We start from the raw sequence: 14,421 nt of genomic DNA, 5'->3' as shown, positions 1-14,421 counted from the left end.
CTGCCTTTATTTTGTGTGAAAAGTACTGGAATGGGTTCTGTTCATACATCATTCTGTCCATTTGTCAGTGCAGAACCATATAGGACGGGCTACAGCTTAAACTACTTAGCAAAATTTGAAGTAATTTACAAGGTTTTTCAATCATGTGCTAGCGAGCAGAGAGATGCTATTGAAGTGGCCGTGTCCGTCCGTCCGTGGTGATTTCTTTAAAACACAAAGAGCAGTTTCAATCAGATTTGGTGGATAAACTCAGTGGACTGTCCTCTGGCAACATAAGTCATGTTACAGTCAAATAAGAAGTCATCTTCGAAAACACCTTAATAGCCATGTCTCAGGAACTACATGACATATTGAAACATTGTTTTAGCACAGACCTTTACTCTACTGTATCAGGCCTCTGACGTCAGTTATGTCACATGATGACATCAAGTGATTTTGGAGTCACTGCCGTTTGTTTTTTTTTTGTTGTTGTTTTTTTTTGTTTTTTTTTTGATACCTTGTTTCATAAGCGCTCAAAAGAGTGTGTGCACATTTTTGATCGCAATTATGGCTGGTGTTTCCCAGTTCATAAGCGTAGCAGACCAATCAAACGCTCCGCCAGCTATTACCGATAACTCATGTTGTACTCGACGTCCTTAGGAGTTTTAATATCAGATAATAACAATAATAATAGTGCTAATATATGGGGTTAAAATTGTCTCAATATTTGTAAATGCACACAGGGTGATCTACAGATAATCATAAGATGGATAAGATAACTTCTTGGAAAATTGACTTTATCGCGATTCGTCAAGAAGGAACATAATCAAGCGAGTCGAGTCTTATCTTAAGTTGGGACAACAAAAGTTGTTTGTACTTACATTAGATGATGGTAACTGCTCTCCTTGTCCATCCATGTCTGTCCATATCAGAAGTCAAAATGAGTCAAATGGCTGAGAGAGCTAAATAGACGGCTGTGTAATGAATGGAACTACACTGCCATCTAGTGGATATCCAGTGTGCGTGAGTGTGTATTTGCGAATCAGTAGGCATTTGTTTGTGGATCTGTGTGGATTTCGCGAAAAGAATGTCTCAAAATTATGTCAGAGGAAAGCGATGAATGCGTGTAATTGGTGATCCACAAATGCTGAAACTCAATTCACAAATACAATTTCCAGTTTTACAAATGTAATTTTTTTTTTTTTTTTTTTTTACAAATTAAGTTTTATATTTGCAAATACAACATTATTTGCAAAGACCAATTTACAAGTTACAAATATGAAATTTGCATTTGTGGATATCTGAACACATTTGCAAATCAGTGATTATTTGTAGATCACCCTGTGTGCATTTACAAATATTAATGAGACAATTTTGACCCCATACTAATAATATTAGTGTGTGTATATGATAACAACAACCTAAACAAGGTCTAAATACATTAAGGCAGTAAATTAGCATTAAAAAATTATGTAATTAACAGGAAAACTAAAAACTGTTGAGGTCTGTGGTTCTAAAAACATTCTGGAGTCACACAACATTCCAGCTCATTATAGAAACTTTGCATAATTTGTTGCCACCCTTCAAAAATGTCAGCTACTTACTTTATAAACACTACCCAATCTATAGCCCGTGGATCCCCACGGGCAACACGCTAGTAATTACGTAAAAGACTGCACAGTGATTCACGGTCATTAAGTCATATCTTAAAGCACAGCAATCCCATGCTAGAATATATTAGCTACAGTGTTGCCTTCTTTCAGAAAAGAGCACATCAACAGACATTCAGTATCTCTGAATCACAAAATGTGTTCGGGGAACCACTTGGTGCCCTGTAGCTGTGATTGTGTAGAGTTATCGAAGGCTGACTTGCAGTGCACGCCATTGTTGTTTTCAAGATGTAAGCAGACAGAAATGTGAATGAGATGTAAGTGTACATTTGATACCTCATCAGGTCCAACAGCTTAACACTGATCGTAGGTGAACCCATAGAACTCATCTTCAAGGATGTGCATACATTAAAGACTAAAAATAGAGAACCAGAGTTAAAAGAATGTGGCCTGAAATGGCCCAAGGCTATACAGCCGCTTACACATTTAGATTACAGCTTAATTTCATGTTGTCTGCATAACTGAGCCAGACAGCACTGGAAATGTAACGAGCCTTTTCGTGAAAATGATGCCTTAAAGCTGCCTCCGCACACCGAGGAATATGATCTTCAGAGTCAATGTGCTGTCATCAAACACAGCAGACGACTAACGCTAACGCATTGCTGGTAAAAAGGATATTTGCAACTGTATAACTGCATGAGCGTCTGCAAGTCAACAGACACAAGGGGTTTATTCCCATTCTAATCCAATTCCATCATTTGCACAAATTATTTCTCTGTAGGTAATTTGGTTGTTGAGGCAGCATCGCTGCAACAGCAGTAGGGCACGGAGTAATCCATCAAATGTGAAACGGTTATTCTGTATCACAATCCACATCAATACTTTCGTATGGTATCTTAAATTCACCCATTTTGGCAGTGTCGCCGGTACGCGACTTTCTCTCGCTCTCAGCTAACAGCGCCATTATATCATCTGCATAGCAGCGTGCACAGCCGGTGTTCTGTCGAATTGTGCATCTCGTCGCATAAATCTACAGTTCTGTGTCCTGACAATATGTCACATGCATGCGCAGTTGCGCGGCGGGCCGGCCTGTCGACAGGAATGACATCTTGTCAGAACACCGGTCAGGGTGAGGAGTAATACATCCAAATGTGAAATGTTGACTGTTTTGCCACCGTTACCCCGATATTATACGGTCTGAAATCTCTTTTGATTAATCTGTCAGGTTTGCAGAAAAAATGTAATTGGATTAGAATGAAACATTTAATGATGTTACAGCTTTGACACTTAAAACCAATCTGACACCGTGTTGTGATTTTTCTCTCTAGCTAGCATTTTAGTTTTATGTACCAATAATAACTTCACAGATAACTTTCTCTGACTCCACAGTAAGCGAAGCAAAATGAAGCAATGCTTCATAACAGTCAGACTCTGCTAATGCATATTTCGGATACCGGGCTGCAGATCAGTATCTGCTGATGGACTTGATGGAGCGCAAATATAAATTGATGGAAATCAGTCTGTAAACGGAGATCTTGCATCCAAGTCTTATTATATGTGTGGTGGTTTTTCAATTGGCAGGGTCCCTCTGGCATTCCATTACCCCTCCCCCCAAGGATTTACCTACTGCTGATGCTCTTCATGGGTCTCAAACCTTGAGTCTGTGTCTTGACTTGACCTCAAAGACTTGACTTAAGTCAGAAGTCAGTGTTTGTGCAACTTAAGTGTGACTGGAGTCCAAGTCTCTGAGACTTAAACGCTTTTCCATTAAGTAGATTTTCAATTCGCTACTTCAGATTGCACAGTTTGGAGTGTAGTGGAAACCCACCTGTCAGTAAATCTCATTGTTCAGGGGATGCAGCATTTATCTCACTACTCACAAAGTTGACATACAGTTTTTCCCCAGAAGAAGTAGGTGACTGTGACCAGTCTCAAACAGGCCTGTGGTCCGTCGTAAGATGTGTGTCTGACATCAAACTGATGAACATCCTTCTGCCCCTTCAAAGGATAATGTGGTTCCATCACCACATGGATAGCCAGGAAGAGAGACTACAAGATTATGACAACAAAATCAGCTTCCAGAGGCTGAATGTTCTGATTTCTTTGCAGGCAGAGCGAATCATGGAGGCTCTGGAGCTTTACAGAGAGGAAACCAAGAAGATGGAGGAGCATAAATACGCTTGTGAAAAAGCAGGCAAAGAGGTAGAGACAATCTTTATGGAGTAATCCTAATTTTTTTATTTATTGATTTTCCCAAGATCAGCAGTAGTGCTGCTCCTTTAGTCCCATTATAAAACCAGGAAGTGATGACATTTAAAATTTGTTTCCAGCATAACATTTGTCTGAAGAAAAAAAAAAAAAAAATATATATATAATTTTTTTTTTTTTTTTTTTTTTTTTTTTTGAGTGTCAGTTTTCCCAACAGACTTGTCAAACAGCCTCTTTTCATTTTCAGTTACAGCCACCGAAACCCAATCCAGTTCTTTCGGCCTATGGAAATGTTTCAGTAAGTACAAGTGATGAGTAATAATCACATAAATAAGTAGTGTCACCTCCAGCAACTGAATATTAACTTTACGTGTGATTATGTAGTTGTCATTTTCAGCTTTCATTGACTCTCCTCCTTTTTTTGTAGCCATCCCGTCATGTTTTAGATGTCATTAGAAAGGTCAGATCCAGGTAAGATGTGATGGCACCATCGTGATGCTGTTCTCTCCGCCTTGCCGCTGGGTGAAACAGTTGTTAACTAGTTGTACGTTGTTTGTGTTGTTGACATCAGTGAGCTGGAGGTTTCTCTTCTGGTCTTACCGTTCCCTTACGTTCCCGAGCTGCTGATGCTCTTTAACAGCTACATCCAGCAGGGCCTGGAGGTGGAGCTGGTCTGCCGCTGCCTTTTCTTCCTGCTCAGGTATGTACTCGGTCAGTGAGCGTGAATCTTAGCCCTGGTTCACGTGACAGGATTTTAAGATTATCTTTAGGTTTCCAAAACCTGAGAGACCACACACGTGAAGATAAAAAAATCATAGATCTAACAGGTTTGGTCATACAGTGTGTGGTGTTCAGCCACACGGTAAGGACAACACCACCAGTCAAGAACAGATTTCACGCACGAACACTCATAGCTCAGACAGGAAATCTGGCAAAATCTCTCAAGATTAAACGTGACCTCAGTAAACAAACAGAGGTACTTTGTGGACTATTTAAAACAGAGGGGAAAAAACGATACAAAAAGAAAAAGAAAAGGTGTTCTTTAAAGGAGTGGAGACAGCGTGACCACCGATTTTTGATTTTTGATTTTATTTTCCGCTCCGTGTGTCCGTCACCTCGCTTTGTGATTGTCTGAACATCACATTCAGCAGGCTGCGTGCTTGTTTTGGTCGGAGGACCCAACACACGCTGCGATATCAGGCCAAAAAAATCCAACATGTTGAATATCCCCGACTTGCGATTGGAGCGTTCCTGATGTCCTTCCGAGCAGATCAGAGTGCTCTGAACACACCACACATGGCAGGAATATCTGATAAGATTATCTTTAGCTTCATCACGATTGTCGGGGCGTCCTTAAGATTGTCGGAAGGGGAAGATCGGGTCCGATATCGGCCTAATTATCCTGCCGTGTGAACCCGGCCTTAGATGTGGACAATTGGTAGATTCCAGAGAGAACCACAGGGTTTGTTCACTTACTGGGGTTAACCTCCCTGGAAACGCTGATGCTTGCAAGAACACTGTCAACCAGGGTGCAAATTACACAATGACTTTCACGGTGGTCCTATTTTCCAGTGAAGTCAACGTGCATGCATGCACATACGTAACTGTGTAGCAGTGCTTTCAAAAACGGGATTAAACATTCTATTACTACTGCAAACAGTTAATAATGCTAGTAACATTTTGTGTAGGCACAGTAACAACATAAGAATCATCAAAAACAAGATACCAAGCAGGGGGACAATTTCTGTTCAAACACACCCCTTCAAGAACAAAAACACAACTTGCACAATAAAAAGACGAGTATTATTTAGCTAACTTAAGCTACATATAGGAGGATCCTTATGAGCACAAAAATAGATAAGATTAACTGACCACATAGGGTGGTTTTTAAACTCTGTACATGTAGATACACCTGATAGTTTTCCCTTTTTCTTTTTCAGGGTAAATAAATGTTGACTATGAATGTAGCAGCTAACGGAGTAGCGATGTATGCCATGTAAATCCGCTCGCCATTATTTGTAGCATGTAAAAAAAAAAATTGCTCAGATTTTATTTGATTTTTTTTGTGTGTCTTAACTTTTATGTGTGTGTGTGTGTCGGGGGGGGGGTGTACTGAAACCCAGTTAAATGCTTATTATTATTATTGGTTATAGTACAAGTGCTTCTAAAATAAACTGCACATAAAGACTACAGGAATGATACTCAAAATGCACCAGAAGCCACAAGGAACATGCCTCCTGGATCCCCCCTATATTCATGGTGGCTTTGCCGTTCTTGCCACCACCTGTTATGTAATTTGTGGAACACCGTTGATGCACACTGCTTTAGGATGAACTTGTCCTGCTGACACTTTCTCCTTTTCTTTCTTTTCAGGATCCATTTTGGGCAGATTTCTAGTAATGAGATGCTCTTGTCTGTTATAGACAAACTACGAGCTAGTACACTCTCAAAAGTGTGTGAAATCAGAGTAAGTGGCATCCATAACTTTAAAGAAAAAAGGTCTGCTGTAGACTTCCTGATACGATCCTTTTGCTTTCACCTCTTCTTTCCCCACATTTTAGGATGTAATGGGGTTCAACAGCGCCGCCCTGCAGTTTCTCCAGCGGGAGATTGAGCGCAAAGAGGATGTGATGTTCTTCACAGATGCCACTGGTCAGCTGGAGCAGAAGAAAAAGAGGAGGAGGAAGCGGGAGCGAGCCATTCTCACCATCGCTTGAATCAAAATGGACAGAATTTTGTTCACAACAGCTTCACTTCCCATGTGCTTCGTCTCCCTCCAGGAGGGTTACGCTGTTTTTTAACCTCCACTGACATCCTGACTTGCTTAGTTTCCCAAATAAACTATGTCTGATGTCTGCAGTGTTTCAGGTATTTTGTAAGCCTTAGAACAAATAAATCCTCCACCACAGGAAAAAAAAAATGTACATAAACACAGCAGCTCCCTCTGCAGATGTTGGGTCTCCTATAAAATATCTTTATGTGCAGCGAACTGCTGCAGCTTTAAACAGATACATTTCATTTTCCAAGGCTGAGTGCTCGCTCTGCGATCACCGCACACATAGCACAGGTGTGATTTAAGATCGCTGTTGCTAATCTGAGATTCGAGACCTCCCAAAGAAGTTCCCAGATGAAGTTTATGGTTTGTGAGAAGATTAACAAGACAGGAAAAACTTTTTTTTTAACTTTCCTGGACTCTTGAGAATTAGGTAAGAGGATCACTTGTGATGTAATGCTACAAGCCTACGGTGCTTTAAAGATGTTGTCATTCATGACTATCACGTTTTTAGTATTTGGCATAACAGAGTAAAAATGATGAGACTTCATTTCATTGAAAAGTTATTAGTTCCTTACCACCAACATAAATATCTGAAACATTACTGGATTGCATTCACCTCATATGAACCGTGTTATTTACAGCCATTTGTCTTGAGGCAAGTCACTGGATGGACAGAAGGACGTGTTAGTCATGAAGGAATGTGGAGTATGACGGAGTCAGGTCTGTGTGGAACAGACTGTCCTCATGGAGATTAGTCAAAGAAGACACCAGTAATGACAATGACAAAGATTTATACAGTAGTGTTCAGAATAATGGTAGTGCTATGTGACTAAAAAGATTAATCCAGGTTTTGAGTATATTTCTTATTGTTACATGGGAAACAAGGTACCAGTAGATTCTCACAAATCCAATAAGACCAAGCATTCATGATATGCACACTCTTAAGGCTATGAAATTGGGCTATTAGTAAAAAAAAAAAAAAATAGAAAAGGGGGTGTTCACAATAATAGTAACATCTGCTGTTGACGCTACAAACTCAAAACTATTATGTTCAAACTGCTTTTTTAGCAATCCTGTGAATCACTAAACTAGTATTTAGTTGTATAACCACAGTTTTTCATGATTTCTTCACATCTGCGAGGCATTAATTTTGTTGGTTTGGAACCAAGATTTTGCTGGTTTACTAGTGTGCTTGGGGTCATTGTCTTGTTGAAACACCCATTTCATGGGCATGTCCTCTTCATCATAAGGCAACATGACCTCTTCAAGTATTTTGACATATCCAAACTGATCCATGATACCTGGTATGCGATATATAGGCCCAACACCATAGTAGGAGAAACATGCCCATATCATGATGCTTGCACCACCATGCGTCACTGTCTTCACTGTGAACTGTGGCTTGAATTCAGAGTTTGGGGGTCGTCTGCGGCCCTTGGACCCAAAAAGAACAATTTTACTCTCATCAGTCCACAAAATATTCCTCCATTTCTCTTTAGGCCAGTTGATGTGTTCTTTGGCAAATTGTAACCTCTTCTGCACGTCTTTTATTTAACAGGGACTTTATGGGGGATTCTTGCAAATAAATTAGCTTCACACAGGCATCTTCTAACTGTCACAGCACTTACAGGTAACTCCAGACTGTCTTTGATCATCCTGGAGCTGATCAGTGGGTGAGCCTTTGCCATTCTGGTTATTCTTCTATCCATTTTGATGGTTGTGTTCCATTTTCTTCCATGCGTCTCTGGTTTTTTTGTCCATTTTAAAGCATTGGAGATCATTATAGATGAAAAGCCTATAGTTTTTTGCACCTGTATAAGTTTTCCCCTCTCCAATCAACTTTTTAATCAAACTACACTGTTCTTCTGAACAATGTCTTGAACGTCCCATTTTCCTCAGGCTTTCAAAGAGAAAAGCATGTTCAACAGGTGCTGGCTTCATCCTTAAATAGGGGACACCTGATTCACACCTGTTTGTTCCACAAAATCGATGAACTTACTGACTGAATGCCACACTACTATTATTGTGAACACCACCTTTTCTACTTTTTTTTGCTAATAGCCCAATTTCATAGCCTTAAGAGTGTGCATATCATGAATGCTTGGTCTTGTTGGATTTGTGAGAATCTACTGAATCTACTGGTACCTTGTTTCCCATGTAACAATAAGAAATATACTTAAAACCTTGATTAATCTTTTTAGTCACATAGCACTACTATTATTCTGAACACTACTGTATGTGGTGGTCTGAAAGGTTAGAGAAGCAGGCTTATGCCCGATTTACAATGGACTGAGACTTCTACAAGACCTACAAGATCGTGGACTTTTGTCCAGTCTCACAAGTCTTAGTTGGTCTCCATTTTGGTCTGTTATTTGTGTTTACACCAAGCCTGCTCCAAGTGTTTTAAACCGTTCAGTACACTCACACACCTGTTTGAGAATGATGGCAACAAGACCCTATTGAGACCAACCTGCTACCCCACTGAGAGTCTGTGAGAGAGAGCGAGCAGAGGACATTAGACGTGGTTAAACGGGTTGTAACCAGATGGTTTCAAATTCAGTTCCACACCTGACATGAACGCCATTCTAACCCCAAATAGTTTAATGGTGTGTGACACACATGAAGGTGATATATTTTCAAGTGCTTTGAGTATCTGCCTGAGATGGAAAAGTGCTACAATAGTCCATTTAGTTACAAGCTGCAGAGGCTGTGATTGGTCGAATGTAACAGGAAAAAAAAAATTATTAAATCAAGGTTTGGGCCTCCTGTGTACCTTCCGGGTGTCTCAAGTTGTAAAAGTGATGCTTGGTGTTGTGGGGGGGGGGGGGGGGGGGGGGGGGGGGAAACCTGTATAACTGTCCATCCCCACCAATTGAACATGGTAACAAAACACTTCATCTTGAGTCAGCACTTTAAAAGGACATACAGTAGTATGTAAAAGTTTAGGCACCCCTGATGATTTCCAAGATTTTCTTTCATAAATCATCGGTTGTTTGGATTGGCAATTTCAGTTAAATATATCATATAGCAGACAAAAGCACTGATATTTGAGAAGTGAAATGAAGTTTCAAGGATGTACAGAAAGTCTGCAATAATTATTTTAGCAAAATTAGGTGCATAAATTTGGGCACCCTTGTCATTTTATTGATTTGAATACATTTAGCACTTATTACTGGAACATAAAATTGGTTTGGTATGCTCATTGACTCTTGACCTCCTTACACAGGTGAATCCAATCATGAGAAATGGTATTTAAGGTGACCATTTGCAAATGTTTCTCCTCTTTCCATCTCTTCTAATGAGTGGCAACATGTGAGCCTCTAAACAACTCTCAAATGACCTGAAAACAAAGATTGTTCAACATCATGGTTTAGGGGAAGGATTACAAAAAGCTATCTGAGATTTCGGATATCAGTTTCCACTGTGAGGAACATAGTGAGGAAATGGAAGACCACAGGCACAGTACTAGTTAAGGCCCAAACTGGCAGGCCAAGAAAAATTTCAGATAAGCTGAAGCGAAGGATGGTGAGAACAGTCATAGTCAACCCACAGACCTGCTCCAAAGACCTACATGATCTTGCTGCAGATAGTGTCTCTGTGCATCGTTCAACTAACTACACAGCGCACTTTGCACAAAGAGATGCTGTAATGCAGAGTAAGTCTTTTCTGCGTACACACCACAAACGGTCGCTTGAGGTATGCTAAAGCACATTTGGACAAGCTAGCTTCATTTTGGAATAAGGTGCTGTGAAGTGAAACTAAAATTGAGTTATTTGGACATAACAAGGGGTGGAAAAAAAGAACACAACATTGCAAAAAACACTTGCTACCTACAGTAAAATTTGGAGGTGGTTCCATCATGCTGTGTGGCCAGTGCAGGTACTGGGAACGTTAAAGTTGAGGGTCACATGGATTCCACTCAATATCAGCAGATTCTTGAGAACAATGTTCATAAATCACTGATGAAGTTGCGCTGGGGCTGGATCTTTCAACAAGACAATGACCCTAAACACTGCTCAAAATCTACTAAGGCATGCAAAGGAGCAAGTACAATGTTCTGGAATGGCCATCTCAGTCCCCAGACCTGAATATTAGTGAAAATCTGTGGTGTGATTTTAAGCAGGCTGTCCATGCTCGGAAATCAGCAAACCTGACTGAACTGGAGATGTTTTATAAAGAAGAATGGTCCAAAATACCTTCAACCAGAATCCAGATATAGAGGAAGCATTTAGAGGCTGTTATTTCTGCAAAAGGAGGATCTACTAAATATTGATGTATTTTTTCAGTTGGGGTGCCCAAATTTGTACACCTGCCGAGTTTTGTTTAAATAATTATTGCACACTTTCTGTATTAGAAGCTTAATTTCACTTCTCAAATATCAGTGTGTTTGTCTACTATATGATATTTAACTGAAATTGCTGATCCAAACAACTAATGATTTATAGAGGAAAATCATGGAAATCATCAGGGGTGCCCAAACCTTTACATACCACTGTATAACGAGGACATACTCTATAAAATCTGGTGTATTACTTTGATGCACCATATTAATGAAAGCAAGAACTGTGTTTATCCCACAGATGTGCCTGCCCCCTGCTGATTGGTGTGCTCAGTGGGAATTCTATTTCTTTTCTGAAATGTACATTATCAGAGAAACTTTCACAGTGGTTTTGTTCTAAAACTCAATGATATCTCCTGCAGAAAGGAGTTTGTGTGAATGTAGCTGAAAGAAAAATCAACAGATGTGGTTGAGCGCAGCAAAAAAAAGGGGATGTACTTTAAGAAACACATCGCTTCTTTGACAGAAATGTACTGAGAAAAAAATAACTTTTTAATTGGTTATACTCAAAAACTCAACATCCACACAACCCCCTGGGAAGGATTTGGTTAGTCAAAGCAGACTCTCAACATATTTAACTTGAGATGACTTGTCAGCTTCTTATCTTTGTGTGTGTGTGTGTGTGTGTGTGTGTGTGTGTGTGTGTGTGTGTGTGTGTGTGTGTGTGTGTGTGTGTGTGTGTGTGTGTGTGTGTGGACAATTAACTCAAAATAGTTAAATTTTCTGCAAATTTGGTAGGAAAATTACTTTGATTAGATTAGTGATTAGATGTTGAAGCAAGTATTGATCAGCAAAATGTCATTTATTGGCATGACCTCATAATGAATTCACACAGAAGTATCATGATAAAGTCATACATAGTTTAAAAAAAAAACACACTATTAGAGACATGTACATACTATATATTTGCTATTTATATAGTAGTTCATATTGTAGAGATTTGTTGATTTTTGGGTTTGTGTCCAGACCAAACCAAACTGAAGAGAGTCAGGACACCAAAGGCAGGTTTGAAGCTTGCAGAGACCACCTGAGGTCCAAACAACTGAGATGAACAAAGCTGAGAAAACACTCCCCTGATATCTGCAGGAATTCCCTCCTGAAACCACCGAGACGTGGCTCAACTTTACAGATCTTATAACTCAGTCTGAATTTAGTGTCCCAGGTCTGGTAGACTCATAAACATGTTTTATAGCAGCAGGAGAGAGAAGTTCCTGTGATGGCAGCATGGCTGCTTTTTTTTTTTTTTTTGAAATGTGGGTTGCACACATTTGTGTGTCCAGCACTTACTTCATCTCCGTACCTTAAGAAATGTTTCACACCCACATCACACACTTCATTTTCCACAAGTGTGTTTATTTCCAGACCATAGGTCACTGTGGAATAATGAAATGAACCTTTTAAAACACCTAAAATGCACTTAGTGTTCATATAATGTCACGGTGGCCAGAAAGCCTAATTAACTGTATTTACAGCCTTGTAAAAGAAAAGAGGGCCAGCACCTCTTTATGGGACTGGATTTGGAGTTCACACTGTAAATATCACACTTAGCAAAATTAAAAATTCTTCAGGAAAATCACAAACCACACACACACACACACACACACACACACACACACACACACACACACACACACACACACACACACACACACACACACACCACACACACACACACACACACAGTCACAGCATTAGCACTACAGTTGAAAGTAACCATTGCAAAGTGCTTGAAAGGGCAAAAATGTTGTGAATTTAAGGTGCAACATGTAAAACATACCATTAAAACCTGTTTTATTACACAGTAAGGCATTATGTAACTTCAAATGGGCAGGATTATACAAAATCTAACTCCAGCAGCAGTATTCTTTGGAGTAGTTTTGGTAAGTGTTTCATTCAGTAGTCAGTAATTGAAAATGAAAAATTTTAGATTTCTGTGCCATTCCTGCGGTTAGGTTTAATCATCTGAGCATCATCTCCATGAATATGATATATATAGGTTTTCAGGCTCACCGTTTCTATCATATGACATTATTGGACATCCACTGCATCCATAAAGTATTCACAGTGCTTATGTTTTTCCCACATTTTGTTATGTTACAGCCTTATTCCAACATGGATGAAATTCTTTTTTTTCCCTCAAAATTCTGCACACAAATACCCTATAATGAAATATATATATATATATATATATATATATATATATATATATATATATATATATATATATATATATATATATATATATATATATATATAAATTATGGAATCACCCTGTAAAGTTTCATCCCCAAAACTAACACCTGCATCAAATCAGATCTGCTCGTTAGTCTGCATCTAAAAAGGAGTGATCACACCTTGGAGAGCTGTTGCACCAAGTGGACTGACATGAATCATGGCTCCAACATGAGAGATGTCAATTGAAACAAAGGAGAGGATTATCAAACTCTTAAAAGAGGGTAAATCATCACGCAATTTTGCAAAAGATGTTGGTTGTTCACAGTCAGCTGTGTCTAAACTCTGGACCAAATACAAACAACATGGGAAGGTTGTTAAAGGCAAACATACTGGTAGACCAAGGAAGACATCAAAGTGTCAAGATACAAAACTTAAAGCAATATGTCTCAAAAATCGAAAATGCACAACAAAAATGAGGAACGAATGGGAGGAAACTGGAGTCAATGTCTGTGACCGAACTGTAAGAAACCGCCTAAAGGAAATGGGATTTACATACAGAAAAGCTAAATGAAAGCCATCATTAACACCTAAACAGAAAAAAAAACAAGGTTACAATGGGCTAAGGAAAAGCAATCATGGACTGTGGATGACTGGATGAAAGTCATATTCAGTAATGAATCTCGAATCTGCATAGGGCAAGTAATGATGCTGGAACTTTTGTTTGGTGCTGTTCCAATAAGATTTATAAAGATGACTGCCTGAAGAGAACATGTAAATTTCCACAGTCATTGATGATATGGGGCTGCATGTCAGGTAAAGGCACTGAGGAGATGGCTGTCATTACATCATCAATAAATGCACAAGTTTCCGTTGATATTTTGGACACTTTTCTTATCATTTGAAAGGATGTTTGGGGATGATGAAATCATTTTTCAAGATGATAATGCATCTTGCCATAGAGCAAAAACTGTGAAAACATTCCTTGCAAAAAGACACATAGGGTCAATGTCATGGCCTGCAAATAGTCCAGATCTTAATCCAATTGAAAATCTTTGGTGGAAGTTGACAAAAATGGTCCATGACAAGGCTCCAACCTGCAAAGCTGATCTGGCAACAGCAATCAGAGAAAGTTGGAGCCAGATTGATGAAGAGTACTGTTTGTCACTCATTAAGTCCATGCCTCAGAGACTGCAAGCTGTTATAAAAGCCAGAGGTGGTGCAACAAAATACTATGTCAGTCCACTTGGTGCAACAGCTCTCCAAGGTGTTTTCACTCCTTTTTAGATGCAGACTAACGAGCAGATCTGATATGATGCAGGTGTTAGTTTTGGGGA

The 14,421-nt window shown here is 39.4% G+C and overlaps 1 protein-coding gene across 1 annotated transcript in view; it reads left to right on the top strand.

Moving 5' to 3' along the window:
* The window catches only part of wdr3 (WD repeat domain 3), a 51,214-nt gene extending 44,556 nt beyond the window's left edge, over nt 1-6,658 (top strand). The window contains exons 22-27 of the mRNA XM_034186152.1: nt 3,699-3,791; nt 4,045-4,095; nt 4,225-4,268; nt 4,369-4,497; nt 6,171-6,264; nt 6,359-6,658. Of these exons, the coding sequence (XP_034042043.1) occupies nt 3,699-3,791; nt 4,045-4,095; nt 4,225-4,268; nt 4,369-4,497; nt 6,171-6,264; nt 6,359-6,514 (567 nt within the window). The 3' untranslated portion in view covers nt 6,515-6,658. The remainder of the gene's footprint in view (nt 1-3,698; nt 3,792-4,044; nt 4,096-4,224; nt 4,269-4,368; nt 4,498-6,170; nt 6,265-6,358) is intronic.
* Nucleotides 6,659-14,421: the final 7,763 nt, after the last annotated feature.

The sequence above is a fragment of the Thalassophryne amazonica genome, chromosome 14 (genome assembly GCF_902500255.1).
Source record: "Thalassophryne amazonica chromosome 14, fThaAma1.1, whole genome shotgun sequence".
In the NCBI taxonomy this organism is placed as follows: Eukaryota; Metazoa; Chordata; class Actinopteri; order Batrachoidiformes; family Batrachoididae; genus Thalassophryne; species Thalassophryne amazonica.
Note: the sequence above shows the minus strand (reverse complement) of the source record. Positions and strands in the feature narration are given on the sequence as shown.